This window comes from Anneissia japonica, unplaced genomic scaffold (assembly GCF_011630105.1).
Source record: "Anneissia japonica isolate Jap-2015-1 unplaced genomic scaffold, ASM1163010v1 scaffold5330_len1712360_cov203, whole genome shotgun sequence".
NCBI classification, from domain to species: Eukaryota; Metazoa; Echinodermata; class Crinoidea; order Comatulida; family Comatulidae; genus Anneissia; species Anneissia japonica.
In genome coordinates, this window is record NW_022711894.1 from 600426 (window position 1) to 614512 (window position 14087).

Here is a 14087-nt window from a genome sequence, read left to right on the forward strand (position 1 = left end):
TATCTGTAGGCATCTCGGAAGGTTTGGGAAAAAAATAAATAAAAACGAAGAATATTTCACCTGAATAACTTTAAACATCAGTAGCCTAATACGCGGCAAATGAACAAATTGATAACTGGATATGTAGATCTATATCTTGCTGATATCATAGGCCTATAAACATTGTGCCTTATGTTGCTTTCATTAGAACGTTGTGAACTCGGACTAGATTTTCTTCCTCGATTTCCACAAGTAGTGTGGAAAATGTAAGTGGAAATGCAACACAAACGAGCAGAGGTCCTTATTGCAATTTAAGTAATATTATTTCAGATTTAAAAAAAGTGTTTTTTGTACGTTCTATTAGCAACCTTATGATTTGCACTATATAACGTTTATGAATGCACTTTACAGATTTAAGTGCTCTTTTACATAGGCTAAACCTATTAGGCCTACCAAGGTATTATCGCCCACACACAATAGACATGATAAGCATGCACTATGATTTTAGCGTTCGTGAATGTATGCACTCTTCTCGTGTTCTCGCATTTTACAAGTTGTGAAATCAGTTTTCACAAGTTCTAATGAACGCATCATTAATAAAAATACTGTACATTACATACCATATATGAAGAGGGGCCTTTCCAGAAAATCAATGCCCCGTTCATACATTAAAATGAGCAAAAAAATCCATGTGTGGTACTGTCTCTTATACACATCTAGATGTGTATAAGAGACAGGGGTGGGCCGGGGAGGGCCGGGGAGATAGGAAGGAAGGACTGTGTGGCCACATACAATACTGTAGCATTTGAGCTGGATGATGGCTTCAATAGAAGAGGCATTATACGATACCTTTGGGAAAAGAAGACTTACTACAGTATGGGATGAAATGGCATGAGAGGGAGCATAATATCTGTTCCCATACTAGAATTTAATTTGAAGAGTAAACCTTATCAGAGAGCATTACAAGGCATGTTATTTTTAAAATCGATATGTGCTTTAAGATACAGTACGCTACACTGTATGCAACCTCGGTAATGATAAAGAAGGTTACATTTGGCAACAGCTAGAGATACTCACCATTACCGAGATAGTGATAGTACAATATTCCTAGCCACTGCCTTTCAAAATGACATTGTATTTGACTGCAAGCATATTATTTACCACCCTATTTAAACCCGTGGATCTTCTACTGCAATAAATAACCATACAATCAATACTGTACATGGATAATTTACTACCCTATATCTCATTAATATCTTTATAATTTACAAACATTCATTTCATTAATAATTACAAACATGTAATGATGGAGTCGATCGCACGGCTCCTCGAATAAACCTCGCATGAGAATTAGGCGAGACGGGAAATGTTGGAATTGGTGCCGTATTGTAGCCTTGTGTGTATTTGACAGGAAGTCTATTATTTACCACCCTATTTAAACCCCTGGATCTTCCACTGCAATAAATAACCACACAATCAATACCTGGATAATTTACTACCATATAATTACAGGAATCTCATTATTATCTTTATAATTTATAAACATTCATTAACTATAATCATGTGATGATAGAGTCGATCGCACGGCTCCTTAAATAACCCTCGCATGAGAATTAGGTGAGACGGGAAATATTGGTAATGGTGCTTTATTGTGGCCTCAGCGAGTCTTCAGAAACCCAGCCACAATTTTGTTAATTCCAAAGTTGGAAAAATGACAAAAATGAAATGAATAAAAATATAATTATTCCAAATACTTATGAAGCTTACTTTACTGAACTGACCTAAAATTATTTATAAGCAGTATATCATTACACTGTTAATTAATAACCTGTAGGTTAATTATAATCACTACTTGGGTGCATCAAAAGACTATCCAACAAAAATCATCTTCTGTCTGTCTCTATAATTTAATCTGGACAGGTGTACCAGGGTTGTACCCAATTAACTTCACCTTTGAGATATATTGGTATCATATTGAGGTACTATGCATACAGAGATTAACTACATGAGAGAAATAAAATAACTACTGTAATAATTAATAACTTCTTTTTAATAAGCAATATGCCTGTATAATTTTATTTATTTTTTTTATGTAGGTAAAAAAAGTATAGGTAATGGATTTGTAGAGGATCAGGGGAAAAAAAACAAGGGAATGTAAAAGGAAGGGATAAGGGTAGGGTTGTTATTTCAAATGGGTTGAAAAGTCAATACAATTGTGGGGGGGGGGGCGGAGGGATGTGTATCCACCCTTTTTTCTACCTTTCCATCCTGCTTTAAAATACTAAAAAATCTGTATCTCATTACTCGTTCCCAAGTTTTTCCTCAAACACCCTTTACATTAGTGTCTTCAAAAAAATATCACTTGTACAATTATTCAAATATTAGTTTCCTCCCTCTGGAGATTGGCATTAAAAAAAACCTCCCTTTCCACCCTAAATCCAGCAAAAAACTGTTTCCTCTTTCAATCGAATTCTAAATTTAACAATTTGTTTGCACGGTGCAGTTTGTTACTTACCGGATTGTTTGCTGGAGATGATGGATCTTGCACGCATGTTCTTGCATGTCCTAAACACATACACTGTCCACCAATAGAGATGTCTTTGACTGAGTAATAGTACTGAAATGACAAAACATTTTAATTTGGAGTTGGTTATACTTTAATGAGCTATATGTTTTTTTTTTTTACAAATAGCCCTATTTCAACAAAATTTGCAATATACAGTACAATGTTTTAAAATGTACCAAATTCACCTTTAAAAAGACAACACTACAAGGGGATTAGATTGTTTACAGCCTGGGAGGTGATGATGGGTGCGAAAATTGTGAAATGCGGAACTAAACTGAGATATAAGAAACATGGGTATACAAACCAATACATGGATACTAATACAACCACCCATTTAACTAATTTGCCTTTGTGAGGGGGTGTTTGCGCCCACAACCACCTCCCCCCCCCCCCCCCCCCCCCCGCCACGCCCCACCAGCCTATGCCCATGACTATGTGTCTATGTTGAGCTGCTCACATTATATAGGAATAATGTTTTGTCGCATAACACCATTGGAATAATTACTTTATATAACCAAATTATTAGCAATCAATTATTAAGAATTAGATGGAAATATTTTCTTTTAATTCTCAACTTCTTGTGATTTTTCCAGTTTTACAACATACAGAATCTTAGTAAATTACTCAATAATATCAAACCGGTAGCATTCCTTAAATATATTTACAATACTGGAATCTAGGTGTGTTAATATGAGTGTTTCAACATTTCTACATCGCATCTTAAAGTTTGTAATCGTATCCTCCTTTACCTCACACTCAAAAGTGCAAATTCATTCAAGTCAGTACAGAATGAATGTCAACCATTAAAACTTTCAATATTACTACTTTTGTAACATTCCACACAATTTCCATAAACATTTGCACGGAATGGTTTTAAATAGTCCGGAATTGGAATGACGATCCCACCAAACAACATTCTTTCTGTAACTGTCATACTCCACGTCAGCTATTATAGTATCATATTGCATAATATGATCATGTGATAGTCTCACGATTCAGAGTGCATTAATATGGCCAACAGACATGACTAAACCATTCTCTATTTTAATATATTTTGATACTTGCTATTTTTGACAATTTTGGTTTCTATTTAATCACTTCCTTCTCTGAGATTGTTGATTACAGTACATCTGACCCCTGACACCTAAGTCAATCATTGAGGTTCTTATCATTATTGTTTATTGCCTACGATTTGTACCTATTGTATCATTATTCTTGCATATTAATTAACTGACTTAGGTTTATCCAACCAGCCTACAGTATACATATGTAAGAGGTTGCTTATTAAGGTAGATAAATTCACCTCCTTCCACTGATTATGTTTGGATTGGATTGGATTTCTTTGGTGTGACACACACCAAGGATAATCCACTGAATTCCAAAAAGGAAGACACATTTCCAGTGGGGTCGTTCTGGTGGTGTTGGGCAATACACACTGGCAGACAATCCCCTGCTTTTTTACTGCATTCGTTAACGTGCACATGGGCCACTGTGCACATGGTGCACTTCTGAAACTAGCATTTCAGTTCTTCAGGTGGAACACAAGGAGAGTAGCTGTAAGAATTGAACAGGAACCAAGCAATCTCCAACATTTCAGCGTACAGGTAATGGCTACCACTAGTTTAGCTGACTGAGCTAGCTGCTCTCTTTGCCACTTTCAACTGAAGAAGACTACTGTATGCTCGAAAGCCTGTGATGAGCCATAATAAACTAGTACCACCACTGCCAGTGTTTTATTCTAAACATTGTATTATTGCCAATCAGTTAAAACACTAATATGATGATTATGCTTTTTAACAATAAAGATAAATTTGGGCTTGCAAAATTCTAATAGGACGCACTTGCATGATCAACCCAAGCATGTCAAGTAGTCATGCAGAAAGGCCGAGTCGCCACAACTTACAGATGTAGGCCTAATATCGGCACTGATTTTGAGAATGGCTTGGTTGGTAGAACAAATTTTGGAGAGGAGGTTCCCTGGGGCTATATAATTCACTCATTAAAGCTGCTGTAATTGTGAACAGGTATGACTGAGCAGCTCATTGGTAGCTATGGATACTCACTGACCACTCCCATTCACAATTTGGAAAAAAATCAGAAATAATGCCAGTAGGAAGAACAAAGAAATAGTCCATTTCAGAATAGGGGTGTTGGTTAAGTCATGGACAGGTGCTACCACACAATTCAGCAATAATGACATTGTGAGTTATAGGTTAATGCCCAAATTTACCTTTAACCTGCCAAATTTTGAAAATCCAGGATGTATATTGTAATTTCAATAAACATAAACATAATTTAAAGTCAAAATGGGTCAAACTTAGGTTATGTCAATTTATGGTGGTGGTCCAGTCTACTAGCTCTCAACATGCATAAAGCGAACATTAAGTGTTGGAGTTGGAGTTCCTTAGTTTACTTTAAAAGAAATTATTCCATTTGTGTACATTAAAAACCAGATTAAATCAATTGGGTCACTTATAAGTGCTTGCAACTGTTACTATAAACTGTAAAGGCCTTTAAAAATCTATAATTAGTCTTGTCTTAACTTTAAAAATAATAAAATAATAATAAAAAAGAAAGAACATCACTTTTTTTTTAATTGCCATGAAACATTACAGTAAGTGGAATCTGGTTAACATATCCCAAAATTAGAGAAATAGTTTACCTTAATACTTCAGTGAAATGTAGAAACAAAACATTGAGATTAGAAAAACAGCAGTAAAATTACATTTATTAGTTTTATCGGTTTTCATTGAAAACAAATGTGGCAGGAGCAAAACAGGAAGCAGATGGAAATGAGAAACTAATAATGACATTATTTTCACTTGGCTCAAATGGAGTAGAGTGGAGCTATACTGTAGTTCTGCGGTTAAGATGGTTGCCTTCCAATCCACAGGTCACAGGTTCAAATCCTAGGAGACACCAGGTATTTTTCTCATGGCAAGAACGACTCCACTCCCTAAGCCCCATAACGAGACATAGTAAAGCATGACAACATGGACAGTTCGTGATTAGGGAATGAATACATATGTAGACCTATGGGACCAAAACTACTTTTAAGATGATATAATATGTCTATGGTAAAGTGCACAAAAACACTAAAAATGTAATAATATTAAATAAATAATAATGAGTTGCAAACTTCCAATGGGACAGTATCAAAGCAATTTAGGTTTTAGCTGATTTACTAATGTTTTACAACAAAAATCCTTAATTTTTTTTATTACCATAGCAGCCAATTTAAGGGTCGTGCAAAAATAGTGTAGGAACGTAGTACAATTTATGCATCTGTTAAATTTGTACATCTCCCTGGTTAAACTAGTAAGGAAAATCTTATTCTGAAAACTAATAACTTATTTAGAAAATTGTATTTTATATTTAAAGCTAATAACCTCCTACATTACTGTATCTAAGTAATTATATTTTATTTAGGAAGTTTATTTAGATCAGATGGTCAGGGTATACTCCAAGATTCTTTTAATTCCCAAAATTTAAACTTCTAGAGCAACAAAAATGATATACTCATAGGTCTAGATCACTTCATTTCTCAGGTAGCCCCTCCCCCTCATCTTCCCATACCACCTTTCCTGTCTTCCCATACTCCTGAATACTACAGTACACTTTAACACTGCAGACTGTATCTCCATAGCAATTGTCAAATAATCAACAAGCTAGATAATAAGGTCTGAGATGATGCTGAAGCTGTAGTTTCTCTGTTGAATAGTAGACTTTCTTATAAGGTGTAAATCAAATTTTCCAAACCATTAACCCAGAATACATGTCCAGTCTCTCCTGAGACTGACAGTAGCAATAAGCTCCGGAAGTAGTTAGCGATGATCATGGAAAGTCAAAATATGCACACTAATGTCAATCACATTCACTAACCCCATTTCCGTGGTATTCCAACATTTTAAAGATGTTTGGGCCAACATTGATTGGAAGGACAAATGCAGTTTTTGGCCTGAAATGGTGGCGGGAGAGGGGTATGAAAATTGAGCATACGGTACTGAATCCTTATTCCAGTGAAACCTTAACAGTTCATTTTTAGTATTTTAACCAACTTACAGGTGAACAACAGTAATTCAATGCATCCACACCACCCCCCCCCCATCTTATGCTACACCCACCACTGATTGAACTATCTAAAATACACTGTCCAACAATTCACAATCTATAATTAATAATTTAACTCTCTTAAAATAAGATTAGAACATTATCACTTGTACAAAATCACAGATATAAACAACTATTAGACTCTCAAAAATCAGTGTTTATGAAACAACACTAATATCGGATTTTCAACCTTTCAACCAATTATAAAATATAACAATAGGGCAAATTGAAGTACTGTATATAATTCCTAAACATGTTATCAATCAGGGTGCATGCTCACTTGTTCAAACCTGTTATTCATCAAATGTGTACTGTACACTGTGACCTAGATTTGGAATCACTAATAAATATCTGATGAAATATATTAACTTGATTGCATTTTATGATGTCAGACAATTTAGGAAAATTCAGGACAAGAATTAGAGTGTTCCTGCAAAATTTGGTAACCCTAGCATTGCTTGTCAATCTACTCAGGATATTTTTCCATCTTCTGAGTAAAAATAACATGAGAATTGCTTGATGTTGGAAAATGTTGTAGTTATATAGGCCTACCTTTCAACACGATATACTGTTATACTTGCGTATAGGGTAACAAGCGTATTATAAGGCGACCCCCAAGTTTCAGAAGGTTTTTGGACAAATTTTGTATGTTGGGCGTCGTATAAAGCACAACCCCCTTTTTGCTGATTTTTATGATCTTGATAGTGCATCTAGCTGGCTAAAAACGGAGCTGATCTTCCAAATATTATGAGATTTCAAAGAGTTAACAAAATTTTCTTTCCCCGTATTTAAAATTGCGTTCATTCATAGGCCTACTAAAATTTTAGTAGCTTCATTTCAGTGGTAAATTATGGATGATCTGCAAAAAAAGACGAACATGATTTTAAAAACCAAAAATTTGTATGTCGCGCGTATAGGGCAACCTCTTATTTTTCTATTGTAATTTGCTATTTTAAGCCTTGTCTTATACGCAAGTATACGGTACTGTAAATATGAAGAAATTTTTCTTTAAGGGTTAAATTAAACTAATTGTAACAGCTGGCTAAATTATTTATTTCATGCCAGTATTCACACTCATAAAAAAAGAGCATTTTACTTTTTAATTCTATGGACTCAAAATAACTGGTAAAATAACTGGTAAATTTCCAAAAGAAACCTACATGATGTAAAAGATATTGATGCCTACTTAGATTCTATGTAAACTACAGTAGTAGATTAATAGCTTGCAAAAATGCCTTGCATACATTCATCTTCAATGAACTACTCTCTCTACTAATACTTAGGAGGAAGTAGTGAAAACTAAATGCAGTATTTCACATGACTTTATTTTGATATGAGCAGTAGCTTGACAAGGGGGTGAGCAGAGGGTGCACAAAAAAATCTTGTGCCCTCCCAGTCACCCTCACACCCATTGAAAAATATACGAAGCAATAAAATCATGCTAATCACCTCATATCACCTTATTTTGAGACCATAATCATCAATGCCCCTACTCCATCTTTGCTCCCCCGATCAGCACCCATTTTAAGACTTAAGTTAAGAGAACTTACCCTTCTTGTTACTAAGGGGTCACTGTTACCCTCTTGCTCTTGCTCACTCATTAAATATCCATGAAGTGTGCGGATTTGCTGAAACCGAAATCTGATGAAACGGGCCATTGTGAAATTCTACAAAAAAAGAATCACAAGTACAGTACAGTGAATAGATCTAAAAATCTTGCTCAAATACAAAAATTTCTAATGAAAAAATATAAAAAGCAATATATGTTTCTAATTATTTTCTGAGAATCAGAAGAAGAAATGTAACGCAACTGAACTTTGGGGTCGCATGTTTGTACCACAATCACTATGGAGATTTTTTTTTTGAAAGTATACATGTTGACATATGTTGAAAATTGCCCACATTTTAAGTAGACTATGAGGACATTTTTTTTTTTTTTTTTTGGATACAGAGTACTATACAACTTAAGACAACAGATTTTATACACCTTTTGTATTGGGTGGTCACTCTGTATGTTTATTTGAGCCCCGGCATATGATCATTTTACGTTGTTTTGTTGGTTTGGATGGACTGTATACATTTTGAAATCTCATTTAGTTTTAACAATCAGATAAGATGCTGTAACACTATTAATGTAAATCGAAAAAATATCATCATCATCTGCATCTATCAGGTCGTAGTCAACCCCTGGTGACATCAAGCATGATTTTCTTCCTCAAAGATCTCAACTGTGTCAGGTACTTTAGATCAAAGACTCCTTCCTGTACTAGTGGTGATTTCCTGCATCCATCGTGTACGCTGACGTTTCCTTCGTCTGCTCCCTTCAGATTTTCTAAGCATTAAAGTCTTGCCAAGACTTTTCCCCGCATCACATGGCCGAAGAAAGAAAGATTTTGCTTCAAGACCAAAGCTTCAAGTGAGGATTGTGGGTTCATAATTGAAATGACCTCATCATTGGGAACTTTCTATGTCCAAGGGAAAAAAAATATATATTAAACTAATAAAAATAATAAACTTTATCTTACAAGAAATTCTTCGGATGGACTCATAGAACTTGATGGTCTTCCGTTAACCAATGATGTGTGTATCTCTCCGTTTTCCAGTGGTTCTAATTTGGAATAGTACGAAGTACAAATCACTTCATCGTCTCGATCAAAATGCCACATGTTGTTGGTTGCCGGGATACCATAGACATTGTAACATTCCTCATTACTCATGGCATAGTACTGCCAGGGCCGGTAGACGATGCCATCAACAGACCGCTCCAAAATCCAGTTGCCGGGGCGCGGCGAGTTAGCAGCTTTTAAGATAACATAAGCGATTTGGAAAACCTGAAACAAGATCATTATTAAATGATTAATGTAAAATCAAATGCATATTCAACATTACATTCAAAAGTGCAAAAGGAAATCATTTGGGTAAATGCTTAATTAAGTTATGATGTGCAATGTTTAAAATAAGAGTGTATCATCTCTTTTTATATAGCTTTTTTAATGTCCATTTTGTATTTTTGTAAATTTTGGCATTTTATTGTTAACTGTTTTATGTTTCTTGCATGGTAAAAATGTTTACAATTTTTTAAGGGCCCCAATAGAAATAAGTTTTATATATTGTAAAACTTTCTTGGGTTACCCTAGGAATGAATGTCTTTTCTTGTTCTTTATCTTTTATCTGTTCTTTGTATTTGTTTTATTTTCAAGTAATCTTGATTTTAATTCCTGAATAAAATGAAATGAAATAAAATACACAAAATTTTTTCCATGAAAAAATTTGTTGAGTGTTTTCTTATCACAAAAATATTTTTCACAAATAAAAAATAAATAAATAACAATGTACTTTGTCCCTTGTGCTGTATTAAAATTGTCAAAAGGAATCACTACTTAATATGGTTGTGTTTGAATACATAGATACTGTTGAATTTAAAAAAGACTGTTTCTACTGAAGATAATCGATAAAACCATTAATAACCGAATGAGACTCTTATGATTTGACAGTTACTCTAAGTATTAATTATCTATGTTCACTGCAAGGGACGCAAGTTCACGCCAGACATAGCGCCAAGAACGCGAGTTCACCTTTACTGCTGTCTAAACATACCACAAGTGAAATGCAGGTAGGGTTTCCGAGAATGTGAACTCTCCCCCTGGAGGTTCAGGGGGAAGAACCCGAAATTAATGATCTAAAATTCGTTTGTTCGTTTTCGATGAGAAAGATTTTTATTATGGTGGCGCACTTTATGCCTTGGCGTATGAGATGAAACACTGAAAAAAACGCTTGGCAGTCAACGTGTTAACTAGGTTAATGCATTCATATTCTGTTTCCCACGGTAAACAAAACTTTGATGTCATCACCCAAAAAAAAAAAAAAAAACAGGTCAGCAATTTCTTAAAGTTCCTTTCATCTTAGAACAAGCATGAGTAGCTTCAGTATTGAAATACCTTATCACCTCAGCTGTTTGGTTCTGTCTCACGTGCCGAACGATGCTCTCTCACCTGATGGTCTGAGTAAACATCATCTCTACCTACAATTCCAATGGACGTGCTTTTTTAAAGTGATGATTTCATCTTAAGAATAACCCAGCTCGTAGGTTGAACAAATATAGATCACTAGAAGTGATAATCTAAGCCGCTATTTTACACTAAGGTGTTTCAATATTATAGTGACAAGTGACCGCGAAATGACACCAAGAAGAGGAGGTAGAAAAACAACCAGAGGAAAGAAGATGTGTCACACATGATTTCAAGATTCTTTAGACACACATTGGTCCATTCAAACACCAATATTTTGTATCAGAATAGTTACGAACTTTTGAATAGACTTAGTACAAAAGACACTAAATACTATGAATTGATTACTTTGCTTGCTATTATTCCTTCATCTGAAAATTAAATGAGAAAATTCTTCCTTGCTAGCTAACAGTTTCAAAAACTAACTATTCCTATACTCTATGCAAAAACTCAAGATGGAATATGATTTAGAAACCAATTTTCAAATGTAATAAAATGACTGCTAGTCAATGGCTTACACTAAATGACAAATATCACAACATGGCTCTCCAAAATTCAAATATATATAAATTATTAAACTGCAAAACAAAGCATTTCCTAAACAGCCCAATCCCATATATGACAAGAATTCTTAACCATCAAATCAAATGATTTGTCCCTGTGGTATTTCTTCCCATTTTACCCCTATCAGCCTGGGCTCGAGCGTCCAATGTACTTTTTTCCCTTATCTTAATGACTTTCCATTTCTTATATTTCAAGATTTTTAAGGTATTTATTGTGTCTTTTCCTTTTAGTTTTTAAATGTGTAGGCTTTTTAAAAATTTTGTGTCACTATTCAGTTGTTATACAGCTATGACCAATCTTACCAATTTGTAATTGTTTTATTGTTTTATGTAATAAAAAAAAAAAGAAATTCATACCAAAGTGACACAAGGCCTAATTTGGAAAACAGGGCAAGTCAAATGGGCCACAGGACAGGGTAGGGTTGCCTATATCTACAGCCTTAACATTAACGTCAGTTTGAGTTGCTGCTTGTCCAGAATTTGGTTGGTAGAATCATGGTATTCTAACATAAAGAGGTTCAGTGTTACACCTCTGGCTCGTCTCATTTTTAAAGAACCCCTTGTGCATCTTTCGGAAGAGTAAGGAAATTAGCCTACAGTATTACTTCTCTGGATCATTTTAACCCATATTGTCGTGGATTGCTGTAAACATACATTTTATTAGCACCTCTTTAGGGCTGATACAGTTAGTCATGGACCACGCCTATGCAATTCAACACAATGACACTGCAAACTTTATGTTTACACTTCTCACTTTACCTTTACCTTAATGATAGGTTTTTGGGTTACAAAAACAATTATAAATGGTAAAGGTAAATATATCGATTTATATAAAGGACATGATATTAAACGTTTCTTATGATTGTTAATAACATCTATGATAGGAAATGTAAAAGACACCATAAAAATAAACTTGATACCAATGTCTTCCTGAGACAGGGTAATTTTTCAAAATGACAGTCTATGACTCACTATGAAAATAAAAAGAATCATAAAAACACTATTGGCATTTAGTGTATACAGTAGAAAAGACCCTGGGAATATTATCATTAATTCACAGACCTGGATATTCTTCAAGTTTTGTAAAACCAGTAAACTCCAATGTTGAGGGTTTCCTACATTTTTTTATTTTAATAAGAACCAGTTAAATTTTTCCAGGGCTCAGTGTTCCTATTTTCTTGCCGATTTCAGACTCAAATATTCTTATTTTGTTTATAATTTTAAACACTTTTCAAGCATAGCAAATAATTTTTTTTTTACATCAGTATATTACAATACAGATTACTATACTGTTATCTATGGTACAAATAAGATTTTGGGGTTTTTCTATTTTTTTAACTAAAAACCTCATCAGAAATTTTACCTCAGCCTCAAGTTGTTCTTACAAAATGTGTCCTTATAAAAAAAAAAGTACATAACAATAACCAAATTTTGTTACATTATATATTTCTATTTGTAGATTTGTAAATTCTTATTCAATATTTAATAAGAAGATTAAGATAGTTAAGTATTTTCATGGTGATGGTGTAGTTTGGGAAAAGTGTAAAAATACAGCATTAATGATATCATTGATACATAATAACATTTAATTAAACTACTGAAACATAGTTTAATAGGGCGATATTCAACAACTTTCACCTGAACCCATGCCAGGGAAGAACTAGCAACGAGAGGGGGGAAAAGGGTGGAGAAGGTGCCTCTAACCATTAGGATGAAAAAAAAATACAATCTCTAATCATTCAAATTACACTTTCAAATATATTGAAAATCTGATGTAACTTTTGGGGCTTCATTATTGGGCACCAGCAACTGAGTGCCAAGCCTGCTCTTGACGGCCCTTCTGGAGAGTTTAATTAGACCCTCACGAGACACACCAATAAGCAATAATTCTGTTTTCATTAATTTACAAACAATTGAACAAAGAAAACACATAATTTTAATACCATTTATATTTTTAAAGTATAATTGGCAGAGACCATATTTTCTCACTCTAATTTTCACTTAGTAGGCTAATACGGTAACTAAATGGGAGGTTAGTAAAGTTTTATTTGATTTGCATATATGGATTGGATTTTTGTACATAAAAGTAATTAGCTAAAAATAGAGATGCAAATGGCGATCTGTCCTAATTTGACAGGCGATCTGTCCTAATTTGGCAAGGTTAAGATACCTCACCAGGCAAGCCTTTTGGACCAAAAAAAAATCCTCCTTAAGGACCATCTGAATGTGAACCACCTGCAGTGTCTACCAATGAAAGTACATTTCCAGGTAACTGGCAAGGAAGTCCTTTCTTGATTTATAATTAAATGAGAGAGAGAAGAGATATACTTGAATTTTATTGTGAATTTAATGGGGAACATCCAGACAATATATGAAGACACCAGCTAGGCTGTCTCTGGTCACACCACTTTCAAAGACATTATGTATCTACTACTGTTACAACATTTGGACAACACATCTGTCAACATGACATTACGATATCAACATAAAACACTCTGATGATGGACTCCTGTTTGTGATGCTGAGTTATGATGATGGCGGCAACTAAAGTCTGTACTTAAACTCCCACACATGGAATTCAAACATCTAAAAAGTGACCTTTTTTTTTATTATTTTTGTGTGATTTATGTTTTGTATTGTCAGTCACAGTTTTCTTTAAATCTGATTTTGCTTTCACTTCTAAATGTGAGATGTAAACTTTTACCCTTTTTTGGGATTCTATGTATAATTTTAGTGGTTTGGTATCCATTTGACTTTTCATTCATTTAAACTGCAGATATGTAGCCTAAAACTGTAATTATATTATTCAAATCGAAATCAATGGCACCCAATAATAATCACCATTTCATAACATAATTATTC

At 34.2% G+C, this 14087-nt stretch overlaps 1 protein-coding gene across 1 annotated transcript in view; it reads right to left on the reverse strand.

The window, feature by feature from the left end:
* The window catches only part of LOC117107622 (laminin subunit alpha-2-like), a 137024-nt gene that overhangs the window by 68768 nt on the left and 54169 nt on the right, over positions 1 to 14087 (reverse strand). The window contains exons 3-5 of the mRNA XM_033249331.1: positions 9181 to 9486; positions 8206 to 8322; positions 2495 to 2596 (exon numbers count right to left, since the gene is read on the reverse strand). Coding sequence (XP_033105222.1) covers positions 2495 to 2596; positions 8206 to 8322; positions 9181 to 9486 — 525 coding nt within the window. The remainder of the gene's footprint in view (positions 1 to 2494; positions 2597 to 8205; positions 8323 to 9180; positions 9487 to 14087) is intronic.